Below are 11,879 nucleotides of genomic sequence, written 5' to 3'. Positions count from 1 at the left end.
CCCCCGTATATTTTAAAATATATGCACCAAAGCACCAGCGAACGCAACGAATGTATTAGCTGTAGACCGATCCGTTAGGACATCCCATTTAGTAAGGCGAGTACCGGCTCGCGATGCTCTTTCTCTTTAAATGTTTGATCCACCGCGCGGCTACATCTCTTCGTATAGAAAAGTCAGCATGCCATCGGCGCATGTATTGCCCCCCGATATAGCCAATCAATCCACGCGAAATGTTGGAAACCAACATCAAATCTCCTGGAGACGATAAGGGGAATAATAATATCGCAAGATGATTTTTGCTCTGTCGTCGGTCAAGATATCTTGCTTATTGAACGGCGATTGTTGTTATCCACAGAATCGCTGAAATCCAGTCATCGACTCACTCGCATCGACTCACTCTCAGCGCCCTGGAGACAAGCTGGTTAGGCATGCATCGCGAGACGATTCGAAAGCCATTGCTTTTGGCTATCTATCATGGGGTTTGGTGAGCAGAGAACGAGTCTGGACTCGAACGACCACGATACCATGGAGCTCGGCGAGCAAGGGACTAGGCTACTAGATGACCACGAGAGACTCGATTTCGCCGACAACGAACAGGATTTGGATCATAATGCTTTCTCGAACGGCAAATTCAAAGAAACGCAGCGGATAGGTTGGCTCAAACGGAACCGGCGAGACTCATATTTGCGAGACCTGGTGGTCGCCGTCGTTGTCGGTGTACTCTGTGGCGCCTTGGGATATACAGTCGGGTTCTGGACAGAAAGGAGTCCTGGGAGAGCGCTGCGGCCAGATGTCAATATCGTTCCTCTCCGTGTTTTGGTCGCTGGCGACTCCATATCACAAGGTCTCGAGTCGATGCACACATGGCGCTATCGACTCTGGGAGTGGTTCCAGGCGAACAATGTTCCCGTCACGTTCGTTGGTCCATTCCGTCAAACGCGACTCCAGCCACTGGATCTGTCCGTAGGAGTTCCCTTGCCAGCTCCTCGTAATAGCGATGAACTCAACGGGCCTAACGCTATGGACCATGGCTATGCGTTCGATGTCGAGCCCGAGTTCCTTCGCACCGGGAGCGCTCACTTCTCCATCTGGGGTCGAGAAGTCGCGCAGAATATCGATATCATCAGTCGACAAATCCAGGAGTACCGTCCGGACTATTTACTTATCGAGCTTGGATTCAACGATCTCGCGTGGGGATCGCGTCAACCTGATGAAGCAGTACTTCTCATGGAGCAGTTTATAGGGAAAGCGCGAGAGATGAGCCCGGAACTTCGTTTCGCCGTGGCGAACGTCCCACAACGGAGTAAAGTAGGAGATCTTGACATTCGAACAGGACAGTATAATGAGAAATTGCGGGAAGCAATTCCCAAGTGGTCGCGGCCTGGTTCGCCGGTGGAGTTGGTCGAATTTATGGAAGCATATTCATGTAAGCTAGTCTAGCGCTTGCATATCATACCCCAAACAATAAGCTAATGATTTATTCTAGGCGGTCAAACGAACTGCCCAGCCGCTTTAGACGGAATTCACCCCAATAGCCAAGGAGAATTCGAGATTGCACATGCATTTAGCAAAACGTTATACCATAATTTCGGAATAGGACAGCAGCCGCTTGCGCTTCCAGTCGAGTTCCCCAATCGAACTTGTGCAACTCCTGCGGGTGTGGCGATTTATCCTAGCCAAGAACGTACCCGATTCGCTTGGGACTTTGTGTATGGCGCGTATGGCTATGAGGTTCAAGCGCGGCAGGAAGGCGTCGCGTGGGTAATGGATGCTGCGAACTTTACGCAAGAACGACATTTAGATGCTTCTTGGATGAGTGAGGGAACTGCGTCGGAGTTTAGAGTGAGATCGTATTGCGAGTCCACTGTCAAATCGGCGTGGACCAACGCGACGTTGGCTATTATGCCGTAAATTAGACCCTTTTCACTACCTGCGTGAGAAAAATAAATATTATGACAATAATGGATAGATTATACTAAACTTATCAAGAATCTGCTAAAGATTGTACAACAAAAGAATCTAAGCATGTTCTTGAAAATAGGTGCCCAGCGGTCACGGGACTTTCAACCTAGGTAACACACATTCTAGACAACCGATGCGGGCCGATTTATCGGGGCTCGGAGGACAGCGGGGCTTCTACTAGATCAGATCAGGTGTAGCTTATCGGCCCTGATAACCAAGCTCCGGCTGCAGCTCAGGAAAAAATTAAAACATCGACGGCAGAAAATAGCAGCGTTCACCTAATCCGCGACATTTGCGATTACTCCTCAGAATTTTGTCGCACAACAATTCGGTTTCCAGAAAAACTTCAGGATGGCGCCTGCTTCAAATGCGCTGACGTTGAAGGCCGAAAATGGCACTCCATACCAGCTCAGCCATGATCAGGTAGGTTCGATACAATCAATCGCTCTCGCAGGATGCTAATTTGATCCTAGGTTCTGAGAGCCTCAAAGGCACTTTTGGTCCATGTCAAGAAAAGCGAAAAAGAAGAGAAAACGTCCGATGGCAAGAAATCTCTACTCGAAGATGACGAAGACGACGATATTGCCGCGCCAATCTGGCTCAACCTGGCAACTAAGAAGCATATTGTGGATAAAAAGCGTTTAAAGCCTAGCAAGATTGCTCTTCCTCATTCCCTCAACACTTCCGAAAATACCAAGATCTGTTTGATCGTCGCCGACCCTCAACGAAAATATAAAGACATTGTCGCAGACCCCGCGTTTCCTGCGGAATGGGCTTCAAGGATCAGTAAGGTTGTTGGAATTAAAAAAATCAAGAAGAAGCACAATACGTTCGAAGCGCAGAGAAAACTCAAGGCGGAGCACGATATATTCTTAGCGGATGATCGTATTATTGTTGCGTTGCCAAAAGCGCTTGGAAAGACATTTTACAAGGGCACCAAACGACCAATTCCAGTTTCACTTACGGGGTCTTCGCCTAGAACAGATGCCAAACTCATAGCCGCTGCTGGTGCTGCCGATACTGCCGGTACTGCCGGTACTGCCGGATCGAAAAGGCCGGAAGGAACACCGCAAGAAATCGCCAAACAAATTAAGGCTGCGTTGGATGGGACTTCGGTGTACCTCTCACCTTCGGCGTCGACATCAGTGAAAGTCGGGTACTCCAATTGGGATGCGAAGAAACTGGCCGAGAACATTGAGGCTGCTGCGAATGGATTGATTGAGAAACACGTACCGCAAAAATGGAGGGGAGTTAAGTCGTTACATGTCAAAGGGGAATCAACAGCAGCACTACCGATCTGGTTAGCGGACGAACTCTGGGTTGAAGAGGGTGACGTTGTCAGCGAGGAGAAATATACTGAGGTTGCCAAACCAAATGTCGGCAAGAAGAGGAAGAATATTGAAGCAGTCAGCGAAGAGAAGGTCGAGAAAGTAAAGGCGCCAAAAAAGCAGAAGCTAATTGAGAGTAATGATGACAACCTGGATAAGGAAATTGTGGCGAGGAAGGAAAAGTTAAAGAAGCAGAAGGAAGAGGCTGCTATGGATGTGGTTGATGAGGTGCCAAAGGCTTCGAAAACTAAAAAGGTTAAGAAAGCAAAGGTAGCTGCGGAATAAGCACTTTTCGGATATGATACTTTCATGCATACCTAGGCGTCTTGGAGTCTGGAGAAGGGAAGGAGAATTTCACTGTTTGCAATATCAACATGAGCTTTGCTGTCTCAGGCAGTCATTTATGTCAGGCTGAGTACAATTGTTGTGGATCTCAATGTATAGTTCATGATTGTAACCATTCTTCTCATTGAGGAATACGTATAATTCAAACGCCAACCCTAACCCATCCTTAAAAATTACATATCGGTGTGCCTCGTAACATAGTCATACGCCGCCTCCTCCCAACTCTTCGCAAACTTCTTCCCAAACGGTCCATAATTCTGCTCAAACACCGTCTTCAACAACTTATCAGTCAACTGCATATGTCCCCCCTCCGTCGTCTCAAACTTCAAAGCTCCCTTCTTATCCAAACTCTTCAACCCAATCCAATCCTCCTTATACAACTCCCGATCCCTCAACAACGTAACCTGCGTCCCATTGACCTCCGAAAACCACCCGGACTCCTTCGGAATCACAGTCGTATCATCCTCAAAGATATACATCACAAACCTCTCAAGCTTCTCCATATTCTCCTTATACGTCTGATTCTTCAACACCCGCTCATTGTTGATATCAGCCAGGAAATTCGAATACAGCAGGTAATCATCGTATTGTAGCGGATCGCGAAAGTACTGCGCGGGAACTAATCGGTTCTGTACGAAACTCGACCAGGTGTTTGAGCGTAAGAGGCCTTGTGCGCCTTTGCAGAGCCAGTCTGTAGTTCCACACGCTTGGAACTCTGAGATCCCGTTATGTTGGCTTCCAAACGTTACTAAACTCCTCACAGGCGGACTATTACATCGCTCGATATATCCTCTCAGAAACTGGCCGCCCTGCGAGAAACCAAGGGCATCAACAGCCGGCGCGGTAGATAGGATAGGATGCGCGGCTATATCAGCGCATACGCTCTCCAGCTGAAGCGTCAGGTTTCCGAAGAACGTCGCGCGTTGGTCTGCGTTCGGGTCGTCCCCGAGTCGGATTATGTAGGTGAGGGTTCCTGGGTTTATTTCTTCAGCCAGTTCAGCGACGGAGGCGAGACCTTCGCCTGCGAAGTTGTCGCCGAGACCGTGCCAGATTATGAGGGGGAGGGGAGTGTCGCTCGTGTCATCGGTGTTGGAGAGTTGCTGCTGGTTTTGGTTGGGGATGAGGGGGATTATGGAGGTGAGTGCTACGCTTGATGCTGCGAGCAGAAGCGAAATGGATGTTATGGGCGCCATGATGTTGTTGATACTTGCTTGAGGTCGAGGGGCGACGACGAGGCTATGAAGCTGAGAGCTCGAGCTCGAGCCGCCCGAGGTCTCCACAATAAAGTCATCTTAACTCCGAATCTCTGTTGGATAAACATATGGCGTAGATTTCCTAACCGCCACTCTCAACTCTCCCTGCTAAGTATCTTTTTCTCCTATCTGTACATTTTCTCACAATGGTGTTTCGTAAGGATGAGCTCGAGATCCAGCTCAAAGATGAGCATAAGATGATTCAGGACGGTAAGATCAGAGATGATAGCCCTCTTGACGTCAGTGACGAATTTGGGGCGCTCTGTAGAGCTTGTCGTGTTGGGGATTTGAAGGGCTGTCAGGAGGCTATTGCTGCGGGCGTTAATATCAATGCTAGAGATAGTTTTGATTATACGCCGTTGATATTGGTGAGTCAGAAGGATTTCATATCTGGTCTGCATCTATTTAATAGCAGAACCCCTCAATTACCCCACGCCTCGATGTATTGATACTTTATATATGCTGGTATAAAGATAAACATACATCGATGTGATCGCGGCTAGTTGTTTGGTTCTGGAATGTCTCTTTTAAATGGGAGAACACGAAGTTGACGGTGCTGGTTGACAGGAGACTGATTCGGCTTAGGCGTCCCTTTGCGGACATTACCAAGTTGTTCAACTACTTCTCGAAGCGGGGGCTCTTTGCGAACGAGATACGTTCCAAGGCGAACGTTGTCTTTACAATGCGCTCAATGACCGTATACGAAATCTCTTATTACAATACGATTACTCCAAGAGTACCGATCCTCTCCAACCTTTTGCCTCCCATATAAGCTCGCTCCTCACCAGACCCGTTCCAAAAACTTCAGATATAGCCTTGAATACAGCTACCTCGTCATGGAATCTGCACAAGTTTATACTCTCTGCGCGATCACCATATTTTCAGAAAAAGCTAGCTGCTGCGCCAGAGACGGCCATGTGGAAACTTGCAACGATACCAAATGAAGCATACCAAGTGGCAATACAATATTTATATCTCGGAGCTGTTCCAACCGATCTCGGCATAATCAGCGAAAGCTCGGCGAATCTGGATCAGGTTCTGACAGGAATCGACAAGGTTAGCAAACAGCTTGGCATCGAGTCGCTGTGGGAAAGCATTTTATCTGGAAACGACAGAAGGTTAGCAAGGCAACGGCATCAGGATGAAGTTACTGCCGGTAGAGATCAGATTGAGCGCTGGTATCGCTCGAATGTTCTGAAATACAAAGTGGAAATCGATACGAGCAAGGCTCAAGATGTTAAATGGACACGAGATAATGGAATATTTGCGGACGTATTGCTACGGGCTGATGAGGAGTCGGAGGAACAAACCAAGTCAGAAGAGGATACGTCGAAGACAAGGAATACTTCCGGGTTATTAAACGGCATCCCAATTGGCCCCGCCATGTCCTCGCGATCTCCTTCAACATCCAGGAAACCGAAGAAATCGGTCCTGTTTCCTGTTCATCGAGCGATGCTTATCAGATCTGAATACTTTCAAACGATGTTTAGCTCCGAATTCATGGAAGCTCAGGCGACCGAGTACCTTCAAATTATACTAGTAGACTGCTCTCCAGAAGTGTTAGAGATCATCCTCAACTATGTATACACAGAAAAAGCGGAAAATATTCCCATTGACTTAGCGATTGATGTTCTTTTTGCGGCGGATATGTTATTCATCGAGAAGTTGAAGACCAAAGCAGCGATTGTTATTAGCACTATTGGAAACGGTCCGACCAGTTTAGTAGACAGAACTCATACCGAAAACGGGGAGCAAGAAGTTGAACAGATTAATGTTTATGATGTCATTCGAGCTGGATGGCTTTTGAAAATTCAGAGGCTAGAGGAGTTCAGTGCGCGGTACCTTGCGTATCGATTGGAGGAATATATCGATGAAGAGGAGTTTGAGGAGCTTATCAAAGAGAGTGCTGGGCGTATTGAAAAGCGGCAGGAGACTGATACTATCGAGTTGTTGGATGAGTAAGTAAATCCCGTAATCATTTTTGTTACACTGTTAATAAATCCTTGTAGTATCCGATACTACCTCTCCGAGCGCTTTCGCTTACGGTTCGAGGATTCTGGTCTCGAGGATATCATGGACGAAGACGGAGAAATCAATGCCGAAGCTGTTCAAGCTATTTCAGACAGTGCCGCAAACGACGAGGCTATCGATGTGGAAATGCCTAAGCTTAGCAAAGCTCTCGGCGATTTGAATGTCGACAACGAGCAGAATCCGTCTCAGAAAGATCCAGCTAGCGATCCGCCTATGCTCCCAGCTGGTGTCCGAACTTTAGATGGCGAGATCGCGGGCGATGAGTTTGCGGCTGATGCTATTAATTATCAGGTTTTGTTGGGGAAGATAGATACGCTGTTAGAGAGATTGAAGTTAGACGCTTAGAAATATAGAGTGTTTGAATCACAACAGGTGTCTTTTGATATTTCGCTGCAGAACCAGGTCATTGCTCTAGCATACTCTTGCAAAGGAAGATCAAGTTGTTTTTTGTATGTGTCAGTCATAGTCCCTATGCTTATAAAGTTGTAGGCCCCTCCTGAAGGTTAGGGCTATGCAAGCTAGGTCGATGTCAGATGACGGATGTAAGGTCAAAATCTCTTCTGTCCCCCTGACAAATAGCCGGTAAACATAAGAGAAGGTAAAAACATCCTCTAAAAGTTCCACCAGGAACCACTAAACTAAACATCAAAATAGCATCCGAACTCTACCAGCCGAAAATCCTCTCCTCTCGCATGTCACAATCGCAGCCTCATCTTATTGTTCACAAACTCCATCCCTCACTAAATTTTCCACTCACATTTGATTTTGTTGCACATCGCATCGTCTGCTCCTTCCTATTCCGCACTCCTAAGTTCCGAGACCCTTATATCAAATCCAGCATCAGCCAGTCAGCCCGGCGTTTTTTCGCTTATTATTACTGCTCTGCTGTACCGTACCTAAATGCTTTCACCGAGGCCGGTGCATGCAGAGCGGATTAGGGAGGAATAGACGAATATTTCGGAAGCGGAGAGGTCAGAGTTTTGGTCGCATGAGGGAAGGAATGATTGGAGAGGGGTTTGCAAGTAGTGGTTGTGATGCAGGTTAGTGAGGTGGTTGGGAGTCGCATGAGGAGAAGTGGATGGATAGGGGAATTTTAAGCGAGGAGAAGCGAGGGGTGAGGTTTGGGAGGTCCGATTGTTTACATTACATAGGATAAGTGGTAGGTTTGTTTATTTGTAAATCAGGTGATTTGTTTGCTTCTATGCGATGAGGGATATTTTATCTGTTTATTATTTATTCGTCTATTGAATCTCTTCTTAGAGAAGGAACTACCCAGACCCCCCATAACTCAACCACACCCATTAAACTCCCAAAATGTATCCAAAACCAATACATATCGTTCTAGTAAGCGATAGGATGAATAGAACTTCTGTTTATCATCTATTCGTCGGTGGGAATCTTAATTCTCGAGATCCTACCCAAATTCCCAAGATCTATACCACCCATCAAACCCAATACCTATCTTTATGCAACTCAGGATGTACCTCCCAATTCTTCCCTCCATCCTTGCCCCCATCCCCATCTCCATCTCCCTTTTTATCCCCACCTCCACTTCCATCATCGTCATCCACATTCTCAATCTCCTCAACCTCCCTAACCTCCTCCGTAGCATACGCATCAATACTCAACATCCCCGGCGCAGTAACCTCCTCCCGCCCCAACATCCTCTTATGCCTCGCCCAATTATGCATCATCCAATGGTACACCTGATCGCCTGTCAATGCCAACGCGCCTAGCACCAGCAACAGGACAATTGCAATTGCAAAGCTCGATTTCCGCACCACGTGCTCGTCGCCGTAGCAGTAATCGCTGTTGTCGCTGGGGAAGTGGTTGCTGAAGTAGATTCCTGAGGACGAGGGGAGGAGGGTGCTGTTGAGGGCGAGTGCGTAGATTGTGCAGGGGCTGGTGAGGTTGGGGGAGAAGGAGTGGGAGAGACAGGTGTGGATGAGGGTTGTGCGGCAGTAGGATTGGCAGGAGAGGATGTCGGGGAGGTTGTAGGTTCCGAAAAGGGAGGCTGTTAGTTCGGGGGAGGCGTCGCCTTGGATGTGGCAGGTTGGGAGGGATTTGATGTTGGGGGTGTCTGGGGGAGGAGAGGATGTTTCGTTGCGGATTGTTAGACGGGTGTGGCGGTTAGGAGTTGGAGCTTCGTGGAATATATGAGGTAGGAATTGTGCTGGATTGGTGATGGTTTTAGCGCTTAATACGTCTCTTGCTATTCGCTGTGAAATCATGTTTTAGTATAACTCCATGTGTATAGTGATTAAGACATTGTCTAACATGAAGCCTTCTATTATTTCCATGACGAACATCTTTGTCTTGTAGAGTACGCTTTTCGTCAATATCTCTTGCAACTGGGTGTAGATGTTGCTAGATGAGATTAGTTCATTTAAAAGACAAACATGAGGGTCATCAAGCTTACATGATTCCCATTGCGCGTTGAATCTCTTCGACGGTTGTTTCGTGAAGCACTAGTCTTGAACAACTAAGTGAGCCATTGGGTCATTCTGGATTTCAATTTACCGCTTACGTTGATAGTTTGAGCACTTATGTCTAACGCAACACCATCGTCTCGTCTCGGCATAGCCTATCCCCATCATCAGCAACCCAATCCCCGAGTAAGTATAGAGAGGAACTCACAAGCCCCAAAGTAAAGCAAAAAATAGAAGCAAGAAAAAGGACAGTGAATCTCGCCATTCCGCGGGTTCTATCTCAGTCAGCTGGTTGATAGGCTTCAAAGCAAGACATACATACTAATCTCAAGCAACTTGAAGCTTTTTCTCTCTCTTGTCGCGCGAGCGACAGCCGTTGATGAGAATCGCAGGTGGTCGACCCTAATTGAAGAGTGTATCCAACATCAAAGATCCTCGAGGAAAATAGAATACCCCATGGTGTTTGCCTAGGATAAACAATGTGAATGGACTCAACTCAAAAGGTTCTCTGGAGATTAATCTGCCCATTCTGGCGTGACACGAGAGATAAGGCCGTAGCAAACAAAGGTAGATTAGTGAATATCTCATGATAAAGTTGTCACACTTGAAAACTCGCTTAGCGTAGACCTCGCAGTTGAAAGAAAGATGATGTTGATTTTACATGGTTTTCGAACTTGACTGACATGTATAGAGCGAGAAACTAAAGAGAAGTGTAAAGAAATAATTGAGTCTCTGTACTAGCCTGAGCGATTCTGACTGGAAAGGTGAATACCAGATCACAAACTTGCTCATTGGAAAACTCGCTTAATACAAAACTTATGATTAGCAAAGAAATATGATATTACATTCGGGTATCTGAATGACTGACATATATACAGCGAGTAAAAGCAACAGTTCGAGCGCAATCCATATTCGGTCTCCATGCTCGCTTGACAGATTCGAGCTTTATACACCTCTTGCTTCTCGCTTCGACATTTCCCTCTCTTCGACAATTCTGAACACAATACTTCGAAATGTTTAACAAAGTCATTCACATCTTTCCAAAAATAAACTCAATCTCAGCAACAATCATCGACTCCCCGCCGCCGCAGCCGCACTAGCAATCTTCGCAAGCGTAGCATGATCACCACCCAATCCCTCAAACCTCCTCTCCTCCCCCACCCTCAACCCCGGATCCCCATTCTCCACCACCACAAACCCATTCTCAGCTCTCCCCGTCGCCACCTGTCCCAACTCCCCTTCCCGAATCTCCTTCCACGCACACTTCGCATGCTTCTTCGTACACGCCGAGCACGCGGTCAGATTCTTCGTGCAATCGAAACCTAGACGGCGACAGCGGTCACAGGGCGGATAGATCGGGTCGCCGCGTGCGAGCTTTTCCATTTTGGCAGCCATGAGGAGTCGGTATTGGCCTTCTATGCCGTCGTCGGAGGAGGTAAGGGGGTGGGAGAGGCGGCGGCTTTCGGTGGTGGGGATGAAGATGGGTTGGGTGTTGGTGGTTTCGGTTGTGCCGCGGAGAGGTTTGGGACGGGGTTGGGAGTGGGTGGTTGACAGGTATTGCTCTAGGAGGCGTTGTTGAATTTTGGTGGAGTCGCCGTTGGTGAAGACTGGTGGTCTGGGTGTCATGTTTGGGTATGGCTGCGGTGAGAATGGTCGATTTTCTTGAAGTGGTTCTGGCATGACTTGAGGTTGTTGTTCTGCTGCTTTCCGACTTATGACTCCAGTTTTTCTGCCTTTGAGGTGGTAATTGAGTTGCCTTGCTTTACTCGCCACAGCATCAGCTTTCTTAATCAATATCGCCAGTCTGCCTTCCAGAATATTAAGAGTCGCCAACTCCGCAAGCTCATCCTCAGGTATCGGTTGCGTAGGTATAACTCTTTCCGGAGCACCAGACATAATCACCCTAAAATCATCCTCATAAATCTCAACTTCTACTCCTTTGACCCAAATACGACAGCTCATGACTCCAGGAGAGTATTCTCCCAACTTAAATTCCTGAGGACTAGCTCGAGCATACGTGACAATATCATGCCACCCAATACTCTGCTCCAAAGCCGCTGCAGGTTGAATAACTCTAATGGGACCATCAAACAATTTATTAAAAGACTTAAGAAGCAGAGGCCCGACCAGTTTAGCCCCTAGATTAGCTGCCAGACTTTCATGTCTGTTCAATACACCTATTCCAATTAGTCCCCATATCTAGACTCATTAATGAGAATGTACTCACCCTCATAACTATCAATCATCTCCAAGACATCCCCAAAAGTCTCCGCATCCCCCTCAATCAGGCCCAACTTCTGAGGCCTCGCTCTAACCAGATAATTAATTGGCGTGACCATTCCAGCTGGAGGCGGTGGGTGTCCCTGTCTCACTGCTGAAGGCTCATCGTTGATAGGACTTCGCTTGCGTTTGAGGCCCGGAGTTTCCTGGACCTGAGGGGACTCTAATCTCGCTGTGCTGGACTCCATTTCGAATCCGAGTATCCAATATATATAACCTGGGGATATGAGTGCTGTAAGTATATCAATCAG

General features: G+C 47.3%; 6 protein-coding genes across 6 annotated transcripts; 3 read left to right on the top strand and 3 right to left on the bottom strand.

Annotated features, from left to right (window-relative positions):
* Window positions 1-474: 474 nt before the first annotated feature.
* Window positions 475-1,911, top strand: GLAREA_02338 (SGNH hydrolase; the record flags this gene model as incomplete). The annotated part of the gene is made up of 2 exons (XM_008087424.1): window positions 475-1,426; window positions 1,487-1,911. 2 exons carry the CDS (start codon window positions 475-477, stop codon window positions 1,909-1,911), a joined length of 1,377 nt encoding a protein of 458 aa, XP_008085615.1.
* Window positions 1,912-2,313: 402 nt separating this feature from the next.
* Window positions 2,314-3,575, top strand: GLAREA_02337 (Ribosomal protein L1; the record flags this gene model as incomplete). Its single annotated transcript, XM_008087423.1, has 2 exons — window positions 2,314-2,385; window positions 2,436-3,575. The coding sequence occupies 2 exons, from the start codon at window positions 2,314-2,316 to the stop codon at window positions 3,573-3,575; spliced, it is 1,212 nt and encodes a 403-aa protein (XP_008085614.1).
* A 233-nt stretch (window positions 3,576-3,808) lies between these two features.
* Window positions 3,809-4,828, bottom strand: GLAREA_02336 (alpha/beta-Hydrolase; the record flags this gene model as incomplete). Its single annotated transcript, XM_008087422.1, has 1 exon — window positions 3,809-4,828. The coding sequence occupies one exon, from the start codon at window positions 4,826-4,828 to the stop codon at window positions 3,809-3,811; it is 1,020 nt and encodes a 339-aa protein (XP_008085613.1).
* Window positions 4,829-5,034: 206 nt separating this feature from the next.
* GLAREA_02335 (POZ) lies at window positions 5,035-7,264 on the top strand (the record flags this gene model as incomplete). The annotated part of the gene is made up of 3 exons (XM_008087421.1): window positions 5,035-5,256; window positions 5,474-6,846; window positions 6,898-7,264. The coding sequence occupies 3 exons, from the start codon at window positions 5,035-5,037 to the stop codon at window positions 7,262-7,264; spliced, it is 1,962 nt and encodes a 653-aa protein (XP_008085612.1).
* A 1,100-nt stretch (window positions 7,265-8,364) lies between these two features.
* Window positions 8,365-9,613, bottom strand: GLAREA_02334 (uncharacterized protein; the record flags this gene model as incomplete). The annotated part of the gene is made up of 5 exons (XM_008087420.1): window positions 8,365-9,138; window positions 9,197-9,286; window positions 9,339-9,392; window positions 9,447-9,503; window positions 9,557-9,613. The coding sequence occupies 5 exons, from the start codon at window positions 9,611-9,613 to the stop codon at window positions 8,365-8,367; spliced, it is 1,032 nt and encodes a 343-aa protein (XP_008085611.1).
* Window positions 9,614-10,416: 803 nt separating this feature from the next.
* On the bottom strand, window positions 10,417-11,816 carry GLAREA_02333 (uncharacterized protein; the record flags this gene model as incomplete). Its single annotated transcript, XM_008087419.1, has 2 exons — window positions 10,417-11,525; window positions 11,576-11,816. 2 exons carry the CDS (start codon window positions 11,814-11,816, stop codon window positions 10,417-10,419), a joined length of 1,350 nt encoding a protein of 449 aa, XP_008085610.1.
* Window positions 11,817-11,879: the final 63 nt, after the last annotated feature.

Source organism: Glarea lozoyensis (assembly GCF_000409485.1).
Source record: "Glarea lozoyensis ATCC 20868 chromosome Unknown GLAREA6, whole genome shotgun sequence".
NCBI lineage: Eukaryota > Fungi > Ascomycota > Leotiomycetes > Helotiales > Helotiaceae > Glarea > Glarea lozoyensis.
Note: the sequence above shows the minus strand (reverse complement) of the source record. Positions and strands in the feature narration are given on the sequence as shown.